This window comes from Tinamus guttatus, unplaced genomic scaffold (genome assembly GCF_059628265.1).
Source record: "Tinamus guttatus ecotype Peru unplaced genomic scaffold, ASM5962826v1 Tinamus_guttatus_pri_ptg000649l, whole genome shotgun sequence".
In the NCBI taxonomy this organism is placed as follows: Eukaryota; Metazoa; Chordata; class Aves; order Tinamiformes; family Tinamidae; genus Tinamus; species Tinamus guttatus.
Window position 1 is genome coordinate 1,572,949 of NW_028289183.1, and position 14,485 is coordinate 1,587,433.

The 14,485-nt window shown below is 42.6% G+C and overlaps 1 protein-coding gene across 4 annotated transcripts in view; it reads right to left on the minus strand.

The window, feature by feature from the left end:
* UNK (unk zinc finger) overlaps window positions 1-14,485 on the minus strand; it is a 37,971-nt gene that overhangs the window by 19,759 nt on the left and 3,727 nt on the right. For all 4 annotated transcript variants that reach the window (XM_088535972.1, XM_088535973.1, XM_088535974.1 and 1 more), the window contains exons 2-3: window positions 2,211-2,420; window positions 404-580 (exon numbers count right to left, since the gene is read on the minus strand). In XM_088535972.1, coding sequence (XP_088392098.1) covers window positions 404-580; window positions 2,211-2,420 — 387 coding nt within the window. The remainder of the gene's footprint in view (window positions 1-403; window positions 581-2,210; window positions 2,421-14,485) is intronic.

Sequence of the window (14,485 nt, forward strand, 5' to 3'; positions counted from 1 at the left end):
AGAATATGAAGAAACAGATAAATATGTATAAAACTGTAACAAACTGGAGTACAGTAGCAATTCCTAAGGGAGTGCATTTCATTAGGGCTTTTTTTGCAACACCATCCTCATTCAAACAGCACCTGCAACACATGCTTTTCCTTCCCATGGAATTCCAGATTAATTATCTAGACCCTACCAGGCTCCCAGCCACAGCACAACTATTCTAAGGTGAGGCTCCTTCCCCCAGCTTTTGATTATCCTCCTTGGAGATTTTGTAGATTGGCTTTGTCAGGAAGAGATATACTGTCATCACCCCGACACGAAGCACTTCGCTCTGAAGTGCTGCTCTCCTCCAATCACCTGCCTTTCGATTCGAGCCCAGCAATTACCCTTTCCACACCGAGCCCGGACAGTCGCTAACCTGATATCGTAAACCGGAGAGCGCAGGTCATGGGGCCCGTGAGCAAAGGCGCAGTGGACTCCGTTCTTCGTGCAGTTTCCCTTGGAGTCCGTCTCATGGATGCAGATTCCAGTTTTGTAGTAGCGCAAGTGATATCGCCTCTCCGTGTCCCCGGTGGTTCTGTGCAAGAATGGACACCTCAAGGACAGAAGGAAGGGAAGAAGAGCCACAGTTTAGTCACAGGAGTGGTGGACTCGCACGCTGCCAACACTGGATGCTGTGGCTGACAGCACCTTTGCCAGTTCTGCCCCTTCTCTTGTGCTGTGCATTATGGAGAACCCCAAACCTGTCAGTGCACACTATATAATAACTTCCCTCCCAAACACAACTGCATGGTTAAGCCAGCAGCAGCTTATTATTCTAGTCTAGTGACTGCCACGGATCTGGAGAGGAGCAAGGACACTGTCAAGGCGCTCTGATATACTGGCCATGATTGAGGGGACATCACATGGCACATACCATTTCCTCAGCAGCCCATCTAGACTTCGTGCTGTTACTGTTTCCTGCTGATGTGCTCTTAACAGGGCTGTGACAGCCCATCTATAGCCAGATGCACCCTTTACGAAGATGCATTCTTTCCTAAGAAAGGAGAATTACAACACTACTACTTTAACCGTTGGTTTGTTTTCCCTCTTAGGTCGAAAAAGAACAATTTACACCAAGAAATATAAAAGAACAAGATGAAATGGAGTTTAGATACTGCAGCATTGAGCTAAAAATATAAATCGGTAAAAATGTTCTGAGATAGCAACAGTTTTCATTTACAGGGTCTGAGCCAAATACGAACGAGTGGTCTAGAAGCCAAAAATTTGCAAACATCCCATTTCCAGGCCCTTCCAGTTCTCTTTTAACAAGGCAAAAAAGTACAAAACAGAGGCCTTAGGCTGGAGGATTATGCCATTCTGCTGTAACCACAAAAACGTTAACTTAATCAAGAAAAAAAAAAAAACAGTTTTTACAGACAAAGAACTTTTTTCTGCATGTGTTCACACTGGCCCTGTAAAAGAGAATTAAAATTCCATCCTTCTATAGCATCCCTACATAAAACAGTGTCTATATTTGACCACAGTTTAGTTGCACTATTTATTCTTCGATATCTGTCACGTGGGTCATGTTATATTACTGCGTTAACCCCCTAATTGCTGACAGCTGTAACATACACAGCAGAAACATCTGCATCTGCTCCAGTTCAGATGAACCCAGTTTTCCAGCTGCAGCAAAACTGGTTCTTCTGGCCTTATTCTGGGTATCTGCCTTCCTTAACTTGTAAGGATGGAAGGAAATGACAAAATAAACATAGAAATAAACAACATGATTTAAAAAGCAAGGGATGGATCATTCAAGGGACAGATTAGAGGACAAAGCTTCTCCTCTCAGCAATCAGCTCAAAAAAAGAATCAAGCTACTCTGCTAGAGAGCAAGAACTATTATTTGATAGTCAGAGACTTACAGGAATGTAGCCTCAGTGCATTTGTCAGTAATTTTTTTTTCTCCAATTTGCTTTCTGCACCTCAACTTTGCTGAAGATGGCTGGGCTCGAGAGGACACAAAGATGTGAGAGCTGAATTCCTCATTGAGCATCCTGTCTGCAGCAGGCTCGGGAAACGCCGGTTGCTGTTACAATTTGTACATCTGTTCTCATGTTACATATGTTACAAAGCTGCTTTACTGCTGACTTGCCTCATTGCTACAAGAGCTGGCTGGAATCGTGACCTGCACTGATCCCAAAAGCTGAATGCCTGAAAAGCAGGGTTCACTCTTCACTTACTCATCTCCTTCAGGGCAGATTCCCGTGGTCTCATCATACTTGGTACAGTAAATGTCAGGGCTGTAGTTAAAGGTACCATCCCGGCGACGGATAGATCGGCGACGACGCTGGTTGACAAAGTGCCAGTGGAAGCAAGTGTAGGGCCGGTGCTGGGTGCACTTGTGCTGCACAAAGAGAGGGCACTGCTCCGTGCGAAACTCCTTCAGGTAACTGCGGGCAGAGAGAAGGGGTTAGGAGGCTGGTCGGAAGCAACATCCAATTCCCCTGAAAGCCCTCGGCAAAGCAAGCAGGGTCCTTCCCACACCAGCCCCTGCTCCGCTCTCAGCGACGGGACTGGAAGCTGCTGGTTTTCTGCACGGGGAAGTTATCGGTTGCCAGGCCGGTTTACCCAAACACCAGAGCAAAAAAATCACTTGCTATTGGGTCTTTTGACATCATTTCAAAGCAGGTCACAAGAAGCTTAGTGAGCTTGTGAGAAAATAGAAATAGATAAAACAGGACTTGGAGATCTGTCACCAAATAGGAGACGCATGTTCCCTTGAAGAGGCTCAGATTAAAGAAAAGAACAAAAAACACACACACACTTCCTTATAGTCATGTTACATTTGCCATGTTTCAACCTATTGAAAGAGAAAATACTGTAAAAACTATTATTTTACCCCTTGTCCTCATGTCTTATCTTTGCTTCTCCTTCATCCAACCCATTCTCTCCTGCAATCCTCTGAATTCAGGATTCAAGCTTGAAAAACTGAGATATCTACTCTCAGACTATGGATGCTTGTTTTGTTACTTACCAAAAATGGCTTGATGGCTTCTCCAAAATGTTTATGTCTTTTTTTTATCCCGAGAACTAAAGAAGTCACAAGCTCTTATTTGTGACACTAATAACAGTCCCTAAACCCAGATTGAAAAGGATTACAAAATGATTTAGACTGATATAGCGATCTGACTACAATCTGGGGATAGGTGCTTACAAAACCCACATTGCCTGAAACCCGGGAGTTGTCCTATATATAGGGAACATAAAAACAGTTGGACCAGATTAGATCCGAACCCCACGGGGTTAGAGCTTCTCAGAGATGGCTCCAAGAGCAACACAGGAGGCCCCGAGCAGGCAGATGGGGGTAACTGCTCCCTCAGCAAGTTACAGTCTGGTCTTTTTTATGTTTATAGATAGGTTCAAATGGTGAACAACAAAATTTGTTGGTCACAATAAAAGTGCAAATGCTTTGCTGGAAGCACCAGGATGACAAAATAGCAGACACGGACTCATTTTGAGCTCCGTATTCCGAGACGGCTGTGCTCCAAGGCAGCAAAATGGAATACAAGGAATTTGTCAGGTATTCACTCCAATCTCAGACGATCTTTCTATCTTGTTTCTAAATGAATGAAAAGAAGTCTGATGTCTCGGGATGTATTAACAGATAATATCATGCTAGACTCAGTCTAAGAACAGCAACTGTAAATAAAACATCCTTTCCTCTTTAGCCTGGCTAAAGACAAAGCCTCAGGAAAACGCATCGGTTCAAGCAAAGCGCTCGCTGTGAGCAGAGCATCTCCCTGGCAGGGAGAGCTTTCCCAAACAGGATTTTTGCAGGTGCGAACGGATGAAAGCTCTGCCTCCTCTTTAGCCTTCGAACACGCAGGACTCGCAGGTTTCACTGCCTGGCAATGGATCTGTGGCACTCGGGGCTTGGAGAGCTTCCAGGGATGACTCCAAGCCGCGTCCATCTGTCCCCCGCAATCCTAGTACCGGCTCCGAGGCCTGGTGCCCAACGTCACCAAATTGCTAACCCACGTTCAGAAACAAGCCTGCCTGCTATAGGTGACACCACCACTTTCTTTTCATGTTTAAAAAAAGCTGGATACATTGGAGATCTGTACTCCAAGCGCAGCAACTACTCACCAAAAAGCTGAATGCCACTGTGCAGTTAATTAGTGCTGAAAAACTTTCTGTGCTGTCGGACCTAGCACAGTTGTACGGGATGAAGCTGTGCAGAATATTTTATCTTATCCACATGCTAACAAGACTTAAAGCAAAAGTGACTGCATCAACGTTTAGGCTAGAGAGCAACTGAAGCAAACTCAAGCAGTATGATCACAGTTGCCTATCGATGCTCTTCATCCATACATCTCCATGGACATCTTACAGGGATGAGCCTTACGCTGCTCCCGTTTTACCTACGGAGAAATTGTAACGCAGGCCAAGTGCCCTGTCTGATAACACAGGGCACCCAGAGCCAGAACGGAGTCCAAGAGCCCCTGAGCTCCTGCATCTTCACCCAGTGACCCAGAGTCTCCTGGGCCTAAGTCGAGGCACCCTGAATCTCTTTAATGCTCTGGAAGCAAAGGAAGCCATGAGACCTAAACCCCGATAGTATCAAACCCAGCACTTCAAATTTCCAGCAACAAGCATGTACGAGACTGCTAAAAAACAAAACTAAAACTTAATAGCTTGGGGAAAGGAGCTGAAATAGTTTCCCTTTCGCAGGAGAGCTTAAAAACAGACATGCTGACCAAGCATCTTAGCCTCTGGAGGGTTAGGTGTTGCTGAAGAGCATTTGAAAATTAATTGCATTTTATGATTGGCTAAATTCCCTAGAGAAACATTTATTATAATGTAAATGAGAGATAATTACATAAGTAAATGGTTCACCTGAAAAGTGTTTAACATCTAACTTGCTTCATCAGAAAGTCATTCTTTAATGCTATCTATTAAATAAAAGATCTCTCATTCACTCTTAATTCACTCTTAAAGCAAGCCCTGCAAGCAGGAACCATGGAGCTCCACACCAACATATTAAATGTGCATGAGCATCTCTGGGACACAGAGCAGCAGTGGAAAACTAGGGTAGTCACATTAAATCACACATTTCTAGCCTTTCAATCACCAGTTTGGGTGCAAGTTTTAAAATGCTTTTTTTCTTTTTTTTCTTTTATTTTTTCCAAGGCAACAGAACATTTTAAATCATCCTTTTCTACACCAGCATGAATGGTAAAATGCCTCTGCAGCCCTATATTTTCTTGATCCATTAAGTGAGTTTTAGCTCCTTTGGGAGAATATGGAACACGGGCCACTCAACCAGCCACTTTGTATTAAAATATATTGAGAGACATCTAAACCACATGTGTTTGGGGAATGTGGAAAGGATATACAGAGTGTGCTACTGCAATGTGATGGCTCACAAAGCCCAGTGCTATTAATATTTCAGCAGTCTCTTTGCAAAGGCTCTAAACAGAAATGCTGAAAGGGCTCTTGTGATAGATCCTTATGGTATGGAATGGCCTCCATAAATTCTTTTCCCAGCTGAGAAATGGAGTTTTTGAATGACCCCTAAAATTAAAAATATGTTGACAACTTGTACATACTTCATAGTGTATCAGCCAAAAGCTGTGTCTGCACAGGAAGAAGAAATCTGGCAGAGCTAAGTTGCATTTCTCAACTCCTCTCTAAAGATCTCAGGAAACTCTGCAGCCCTCACAAGAGTGCATACAAATTACTAAGTTATTTCAGATACAGATTATTTCTGTATTTGCTAAAACAAACAAACAAATCACTAATCAGTTCTGTGTTATTCTACTTGTGTTATCTTTACTGTTCTTTATTTTGTATGGATACATATATGACTTTTTAATCCTCATAATTCTTTAAAAGGAGAAAGCACGCTGCTCTTATTTTCTTCTGATACTACCAAGAGTCAAATACACCAAGTGATAAACAACGTCAACAGCAACACCCAATTCCTGGAGGGAACATGACCATTTACCATTCCTACTAAACAAAGACAAATGCAGTTCTAAACAAACAGGACAAGACTGTCAGAACAAAGCAGATCAAAAGTCACCAGGCTGAGCTGAACTTGCTGCTGAACAGGAATGACACTACCATAAATTAAAGTTATTTCAGGAAAACGAGGGGAGAGAATCTCAAACTAGGTTGGGGAACTCCCAGAAACTAATGGGAGCTGCAAGTTGTTTAAAAACAAACCAAAAACCTCACTACTTGGCTGAAATTCCACTTCCTCTGGGGTGGGAAGGGAGAAGGACAGTAATTCCTCTCCGGAACTGCTAACTGTCTTTGAGTGCCAGCAGCAGCTCTGCTTTCGGGTCAGGGCAGCAACATTTACATCTGCAGCAAGTTCCCACTGTGCCCTGGAGGAATCAAGCTGTGATCTGCAAGGAAGAAAATGAGCAAGAGATCAACCGCGCTTCCAAACAGCACCACAAAACAAACTGGAGCCCCAAACCAACCCCGAGCTCCAAGCTTGGAGCTTTGTTCCTGAACTCCGCAGCTGCAGCCATATCCATCCTCTGCTGCCACAGAGATCCCTGCTTTGCCCCAGCGCTCCGGCTCCGTGGTGCAGGACACCTGAATCCGCAGCGTTCCAGGGCTCCGTGTTTGCTGCCAAGCTCAGCCCATGTCACTCATGCCCTGGCATGAGCTCAAATCAGGGAAACGCGCTGCTGGCGCACCAGAACAGCTGAGCTCTAAATTCCTTGTGAAAAGCCTTCCCCAAAGCTCCCTGGAATTACTGGAAGTCTCGCGCTGAGGCCAAGAGAGAAACTGCTGAAATCTCAAATGGGGGAATCGGGAAAACTACAGCGAAAAGCATGGAAATTAAAGGAGAAAAAAACAATCAAAAAACCCCACTCTCCTAAACCATCATTCTCCCCATCACACAGAGCCAGGCCCTCCTTTCCTTCCAGCATCCTTCCTGTGCCACTCCACATCTTTCCGCAGGCCCCAAGACGAGCTCCTCTCCAGTCCTTCTTACTCCTCCCCGTCAAGGCTCTTCCTGCCAAAATTCCTCCAGGGCCCAAAGCGAGTGCCTAGGCCTATAAACAGGCTCCAAATCTTCCGTGGCAGCGTGACACCAGCGAGAAAGGCATTAGATAATTGACTAATCCAGACTAAGACGCTGCCTGCAAAAGTAGGACAGTAGTGAGATTTAACACCATTGTCATCTAGATTTCACATGCGTGTGGGTGTGTGTTTACACCAGCGAAATTACGCTAAGGAAGCCTTAATGATCAGCACAAGAAGTGCCACTGCAGTGTATCCCAATGCCAGAAGAGAGCAAATCACGGCCACTTTTTACACTAGGAGGGCAGGTTCGTGCTCAAAGCGCCGGGCAGCATCAGCGCTGCAAGAAAGGAACCCAGAGGACTGAAGGCCAGGTCGTGTTCACGCAGTGCCGGGTCTGCTCGCTCCTGCAAAGCCCAGGCTAGCACAGACACTTCGTTCAGGCCCATGTTAGTCATTCCAAACTAATCAAATATTCCAAACAAAGATTCTTCATACTAGCCTACTCAAAAAGTGCCCCGAGGTAAATCTAACTGGGAAAACTGCAAATTAAGGGGGGGAGGGAGGGAAAGAGTGCTTAATTTGCTGATAGAGATCACAAAGAAATTGCTCTTCTGCCATCACCCTTTATTTCCATCCCATTTGTCTTCCCTTCCCAGCACAGTAAATTATACTGGCAAAACCACAATTTTATCAGCACAAAAGCACATGCTAGGGGCTTTCGCTGACACTTTTTCCCATCGCTCTCATCCTGCTGTTTCAGACAGCCCTGCAAGAGGCAGTGCCACACGCAGACCTTTCCTAAGGTCTCAGATGGTCCCAGGCCACTTCAGCCGGAGACGGGAACCCTCCTGTGCCTACGGCTGCCTGAAGGAGACGCGTCCTCGCTCTTAGCTGGTCACCAGCTCCCATTTGCTGCAAGCTCCTATCCTCGCCGAGCGCTGCGGACAGCAAACTGCCAAGTGTTCCTACTTCAATTTAAGAAAAAGAAGCATAATAAAATCACTAGTTTAACTTTATCTGCACTCATTTAAACTTGGAGGCTATCTGAAGCAAACCAGCGAGCGCTTACCCAGCTTGCAGAGTAGGCAGCATTGCTAAACCCAGGGGAAAACATCTAACCATAGATACAGATGTTTCCAATTTAATAACCCTCATCTATTAAAAATATTTTTAAAGCTGCTACTTTTCTTAAGCTCAAAGACCCAGCCCAACACAATAGGAAGAGAGCTGTCCATATTTAATCAGCTAAATTCATTTCACCCCCACAAAATTTTATTGCAGAAGATGATATCAGACACACTTTAAGTAAAGAAACCCCATGACTCAATTACTTTCCTTTCCTGAACTGTGGTATTGCAATTGAAATGAGTCAGTGGTGCATGACAGAATCTACTTATTCCAACAGGATACTCAATAAAAACCCTGCTAACACACCTTTCGTTTAACGTATCATCACTGATACAGAAAAAAAATATATGATACTCAGCTCTGACATTGCTCGGAGATTTTGCTCTAAGGGCAAAGAGGATATTCCAGAATAAGGCGGGGGGATGAAGAGAGAGATTTAAAAAATAGCATAATTCCAAAATAATTTGGACAGAATAGATATTCTGGAAGAGCTATTCAGTCATTTTTTTTGCATGGCAACTCCTTATAACACCCTTATGCATCTCGGCAAATCTGCAGGGCTACTAGAAGGTGCCTTTTGTAAACCTTGAAAAGGCCAGAAAGCATTTGAACCTCAAGGAAAAATAAACGCATCCCTTTATGAAAACAAAAGGCCGACTGTGAACGTCGGGAAGGAGAAAAGGATGAGGAGAAAGTTTCAGTAAGCTCGCATCTGTCAAGAAGATGGACTTCACATGCCTCACTGTTTTCTTTATCACCTAAATAAATTGAACCATCAACTGGAAAAAGGTCACACGGCAGACAGCACTGTGTGATTTTAAAGCTGTTAGATTTCCCCTTCTCCATTAGGGTTTGACAATAATGTCAGTCTAAGGGCAAACACAGAAGAAAAAGTCGAGGAGACTTATTGCAAATGCATCGATTTGGGCTCGCTTTGCTGTGTTTTTGTTAGTTGGTTTTAAAATTCACATAATTCATGGTGTATCTCAGTCATCACTACGGCACGACATGCTTATCAGCTCTCACAGTTTTCACAATGGAAATAGTGGGGAAATAGTAGAAAGTTCGACTCACTTGGGTTTCCCTTTTTCTAGGCATCTGATTAATTTTGCAAGTCAAGTCAAGCTGGAGGCCTACAAATAAATTCCAAGGGACAGTGTGCATTACAGAACCCAAAGCACAGACTCTAGATTACAGAAAACTACAGTTAAAACACAATAGCCATATTCAACACTAACCCAATTGCCACTGCATCTCTATCTTTCAGAGTGTTAACGTGGGGTGGACAAGGATGCACCTCATCGACTCTGCCTTGAGAGAACCACCCTTTTACCACTTCATAGATAAGAGCTCAACCAGAGCAACTGCAAAAGGCCAAGCTAAAAATAACACGTGTCAACCCGTTATCGCAAATTCTGAGTGAAAAGAAATGTCATTGACAAACAACTGCATCTTGTCTCTACTGACCAATCAAGGAAAAACAAAAACAAAAAAGATAAGTATCATGCCAAGCAATCAAGGAAGAGAGGCTTGCACAAATGTCAGGGTGAATATTTTATGTTTCCACCATCATAGCCAGAAGTAGCTTTATTTTGAGAGAAAGACACTGTGTTTAAGCAGCTTACCAAAGCTTTATTTTAATGAGGAAAGAAAATTGGTGCACGAAACTAAGTTTACTCAACAGAAATCCAGGCATTTATCACATCTGTGAAGAGGCAAGACACAAGCTTCCCCGAATGACACTGTGAGAGTCTACGGGTGGACTCCTAGGAAAGAGGATTTTGTTCAGCCCGCACCTGGGCTGTGTATCCCTTAGGCATACAGAGTTGTGCTGCTCAAACCCGGCGAGTAAAACGATTTGAGTCATGCGTTCTGGCTGTGTGCACTCTTAAAAGAGCACAAATCTGTCACGTCAGTGGACCATGAGATGTACGTGACCAATAAAAATCCATTTTTAAGCGCCAGTCTGTGCACACAGAGATTTTGCCTTTTTAATTAAAACAATCCAAGCACAGGCATTGCAAACACGTAGCTGTATTGCATTTCTGAGAGGTGTCCTTAAGAGCCATTTAGGTGGATCCAGACCTCTGCATAAAGCCTTACTTTACGTTTCCTCCAGTTTGATCTCTTTTTCCCTAATTAGACAGGAGCACGGATTACTTGACATGACCTTAACATTAACTAAGCATTTACACAGTTCACTCAATGTTTTCAGAGCACATCGACTTTTGCCAAGTCTAAATGACATTTAAATTTCAATTCAGCACTGTTAGTTTCTGTAAACAACAGAGCCTAAAAAGCCTCCCTATTTTCAAGCAGGGCTCACCTCCAACTCAGACACCCCTCATCCGCTTGCAGGTTGGTTTCTGCTCTACAAACTATTTAGCTGCCATTAGTTCTTTCCTGCTGCACCTCTGGAAGTGCTGAGTTTAGAAAAAGTGGATCGTATCGAAAACACGGCTTTTCAATAAAATGTGAATCGAGACTATTTGTTTTGGTGATGTGAAAATACTGCAAGTTATTGAATCTGGACAGCTGTAGGCTAGTGAAAATTTACACCTGGTTTGTCAGCACAATGAATGAATGTGTTTAAACAGGAGCAGTTTATTTTACTGGTAATTACGCAGTGAAAACATCCATCCACAGGCTTATCTGTTATGGTCATTTACTTAGGTTATATATTCATATAAATTTTCTGTTTTACATGAACTGGATCAGGTTAATGATGTTCCTTTATTCGAGCTTCTTTAGCATTCGCAGCATCTCTCAAGCTTGTGGAGAAAGCCCAGAGTTAAAATGGAGTTAACACACATCAGATTTGCTGGTCTAGACTACACTGAATTAAAGGCTGAATGATATACAGATGTCCTGTGCTGTATAAATTAAAACTCCAGGTTTTGAAAGTAAATAAATTAATCGCACTTCTCCCCATTGATATAATCAAAGATAAAGCTACCCAGGGCTACCAATCATAGAAATGCTAGGGAAGGGCTGTTTGAAAACTTGTGCCACTCACTCTGCTGGTTCCCTGAAGCAAAACATCTCGCGTGCAAGCATTTGTAAAGGCTAATTCAGAAAAATCCTCTTTCCATAAGACCCATCATATCACCCTGATTTTCAATCAACAGATTTTTTATGAGCATTTTTCAATCTCCATTATCATGTTGCACAGAGATGTTTCCCAAACAGAAGCACAGGAATCTTTCTCCTCCCAACCATGTCGAGAGCCTCCATGGTTTAAGAAGCAGCACACACCAACTGCAGCCCCATATGTGCAGCAGCCTTAACACATTGCACAAACTATTTGAAGGTCTAGACTTATGCTGAACCAAAAACATAAATCCAAAACTCCACTAGAAGTGACTGATCTATAGTGCTCTAATCCAGACTAATCCACATTTGAAAATGAAATGCAATCTGCCTCTTTTCAGGTTAAATGCCAACCAGATTTGCAGCAGCAGCCTCTTTGGAAAGACTTGCATTTGTGAACAGACATTTTCTGTTGCAAGTCTGGAACAAAACATGGTGATAAGCCAGCAAGCATGAACCTGCATCGTCTAACATTTGTGCCAGCACAAAGACAACAGCCAACTCTTACCAGCTGATTTTAAAGAATCAATGTTAGCCATTCACGGATTTGCTTTTCCATTCGGCACACAAATCATGCTGTACTTGTGTCTGCTGCAGCCCAGTGGACTCCTTCAAGACTCCAGAAGGAATGTGCACCTTGGAGTAAAAATACTGCACAAGGAGACTGGTCCAAAGGAGCACCATTATACAACGCCATGCCAGACTCCACACAGGTACAATGACAACATCCATGTGTACATTAACTCTTCTGCACCAAGGAGAAGACGGCCAAATCCACAGATACACCAGAATTCTAATTTTCCATTTTGACTAACAAATAACTGAATAAACCCAATGGCACTCTTCAGATATTTTAAGCTTGCAATCATGTTTTGTACTGCTGAAAAGCTGCACAACTGCCCTGGGGCATCTGGACTGTTTTTGTTTCTGTTATTATCATAACATTCAACTGCTGTCAACAAAAGTTAACAGAGAGAGTTAAAGGGGAAAACATGGACTTCTGAGCACATCAGGTATGGATTGACGGACAGCCTTTTTCTGAAGTGTAGCCACATGCTGAAGATGAAGACTAAGTAAAACAGGACTGACTTAAGTTAGCTTTTTTGGAAGATATTCATCGAGTATAGACTCAAGAAATTATTCCCTCCAATATATGCACAACTACTTATTAATCTAAAAGGAAATTCTGGGCCTAAAAAAAGAATCCGACTCTAATTTTTCACTGTGATTAACAGAGAAATAATTCTTACTAAGCCAATATATTCTATAAAAAGATACTTGTAGTTCTGACCAACAAGACAGTTATGGACAGCTTAAGATTTTTCTTGTCTGACTGCAAACTCAGCCTAAGTTCCCATCCCAGTTGTGCATTCTAGCAACGATATTCTATTTAATGTCTCTGACTTCTAGTAAGTGATAAAAGTCAGGCCAATATCGAGCATTTCAATGAACTGGCATTATATTACCACCACTGCCTTTTGGCACCTACCATTGATATCTTTCTTTCAAAGAAAACCTAGAACTTTGCCTTTTTGAATAATAACCTTCTAAGAGTGAACTGAATACTCCAGGGAGGGAAAAAATAGTGCATGAGTCAGAGGAAAGGCTGAAACAAACCAAAGAGGAGAGATTTTTGCTATTCATTTTAAAGAGATTTTTACTCTGACTGGTATTTCAAATCTCAAACTGGTATTAGTGGCACCAAGAACTGATCAAAATACATGAGGAAGGACAGAGATTGCTGAGAAAGTTATCACAAGCATCTAAATTGGTTGTCAGCACCAGGTGGAACTTGGGAAAGTAAAAGCCTTTAATAAACTCCCTATGTTCCCTGCCAGTCTGTGTATTTTTGGCCACCTGATACAAAAGAAACTATTTCCCAATAAAGCAGAGGAAATAAAACCAAAACACAGCTAAGAAATTCCTCCTGTTCTGCAGCCTGCTAACATATAACCATCCATTAACTCAGTGCAAGGAAGAAACTGCTGGATGGTCGGTAACATCGAACAAATTGCTAGACAGAAATACCTTAAACCACTGCAGACGACTTGCCAGAGGATCCTAGTCGTCGTTTGTAACGGGGCTGCACATTTTCACTGCTCATAATAAATAAGAAGCTTTATTCTTGTGGAAAGAACAGATCTAAAGAAAGTTAAATATTGGATTCTGACAGAATTTCACTTGAAATAAAGATAAGGTAAAAAATATTAGACAATTAAAAGCCTATGAAACGACAAAAAAAATGATACGTGTAAACTCAAAGTTCTGAAGTTTTCTCAGAAATCATTTTTCCCCCCTCACATTGACCTTTCATAGCACACAATTTTCCTACACAGTAATGTAAATAATATATATGTATTAACCACATTTTTAATCAGTAAGTCTGAGGAACCATTTTCCACTTTAGAGCAATTTTCAATGACTCTGTCCTTCTCCTCTCTCAACTCTTCCTTCAGAGAACACTGAATTTTTGAAATACCAACCAACCCTAATCACACCAAAACTAATTCCAAAAGTGTCAAAATCATCCGCAGAGCTTTCACTCTCTGCAAAATATTTATATAAGTAAATATATCTCTCTCCTATACAGCAGTTATCCATATGTGAATTCACTGTCAACAGAGACGTTCAAAAGTACTCGCTTATTAAGAATAAACCTAACTGTCAAACCACAGCTCCAGGCTCACTGCAGCTCAGAGAAACCCCCTACTGCATCAGGGCTCATGGTAATGGGCCGGACAGAGCAGGGATCCTGCACGAAGCCCAGGCCCAAACTGCCCCCCAGGCTGCAGGACTTCGACACTGAAACGCCGAAGGAGTGTTAAAATCCACTTTCATCTTCCAGACCACTTCAAGTGTTTGAAGGCAAGTAAATACTGATAACGCAGCCTTTCCTGTTACCACACCGGTACTTTATCCTCCCACCTTCCTGAAAATGTCTTTACTACACACCTGGTTTCCTCTTGTACGGGCACAGTCTGCACAGCTGAGATGAGACAGGCTGCTCACCCTGCCGGCCCCAGGACACTGCCTGCTCACAAAAACATAAGAATTGCTCTCTGCTACTACACATGCTTCGAGGGGTGTTTTTGTATGTGACTGCTTCTGAATAAGAATTTAAAGATTAAGTTTTAAGACAAATAGGAACATCTTTCTAAGTTCTTCATTGGAATCCACATCCACATGTGATCCTGTTGATTCCCTCTTCATCAATATTTCTATTGCTGTCCTACCAGAGCTCCCATTTAAA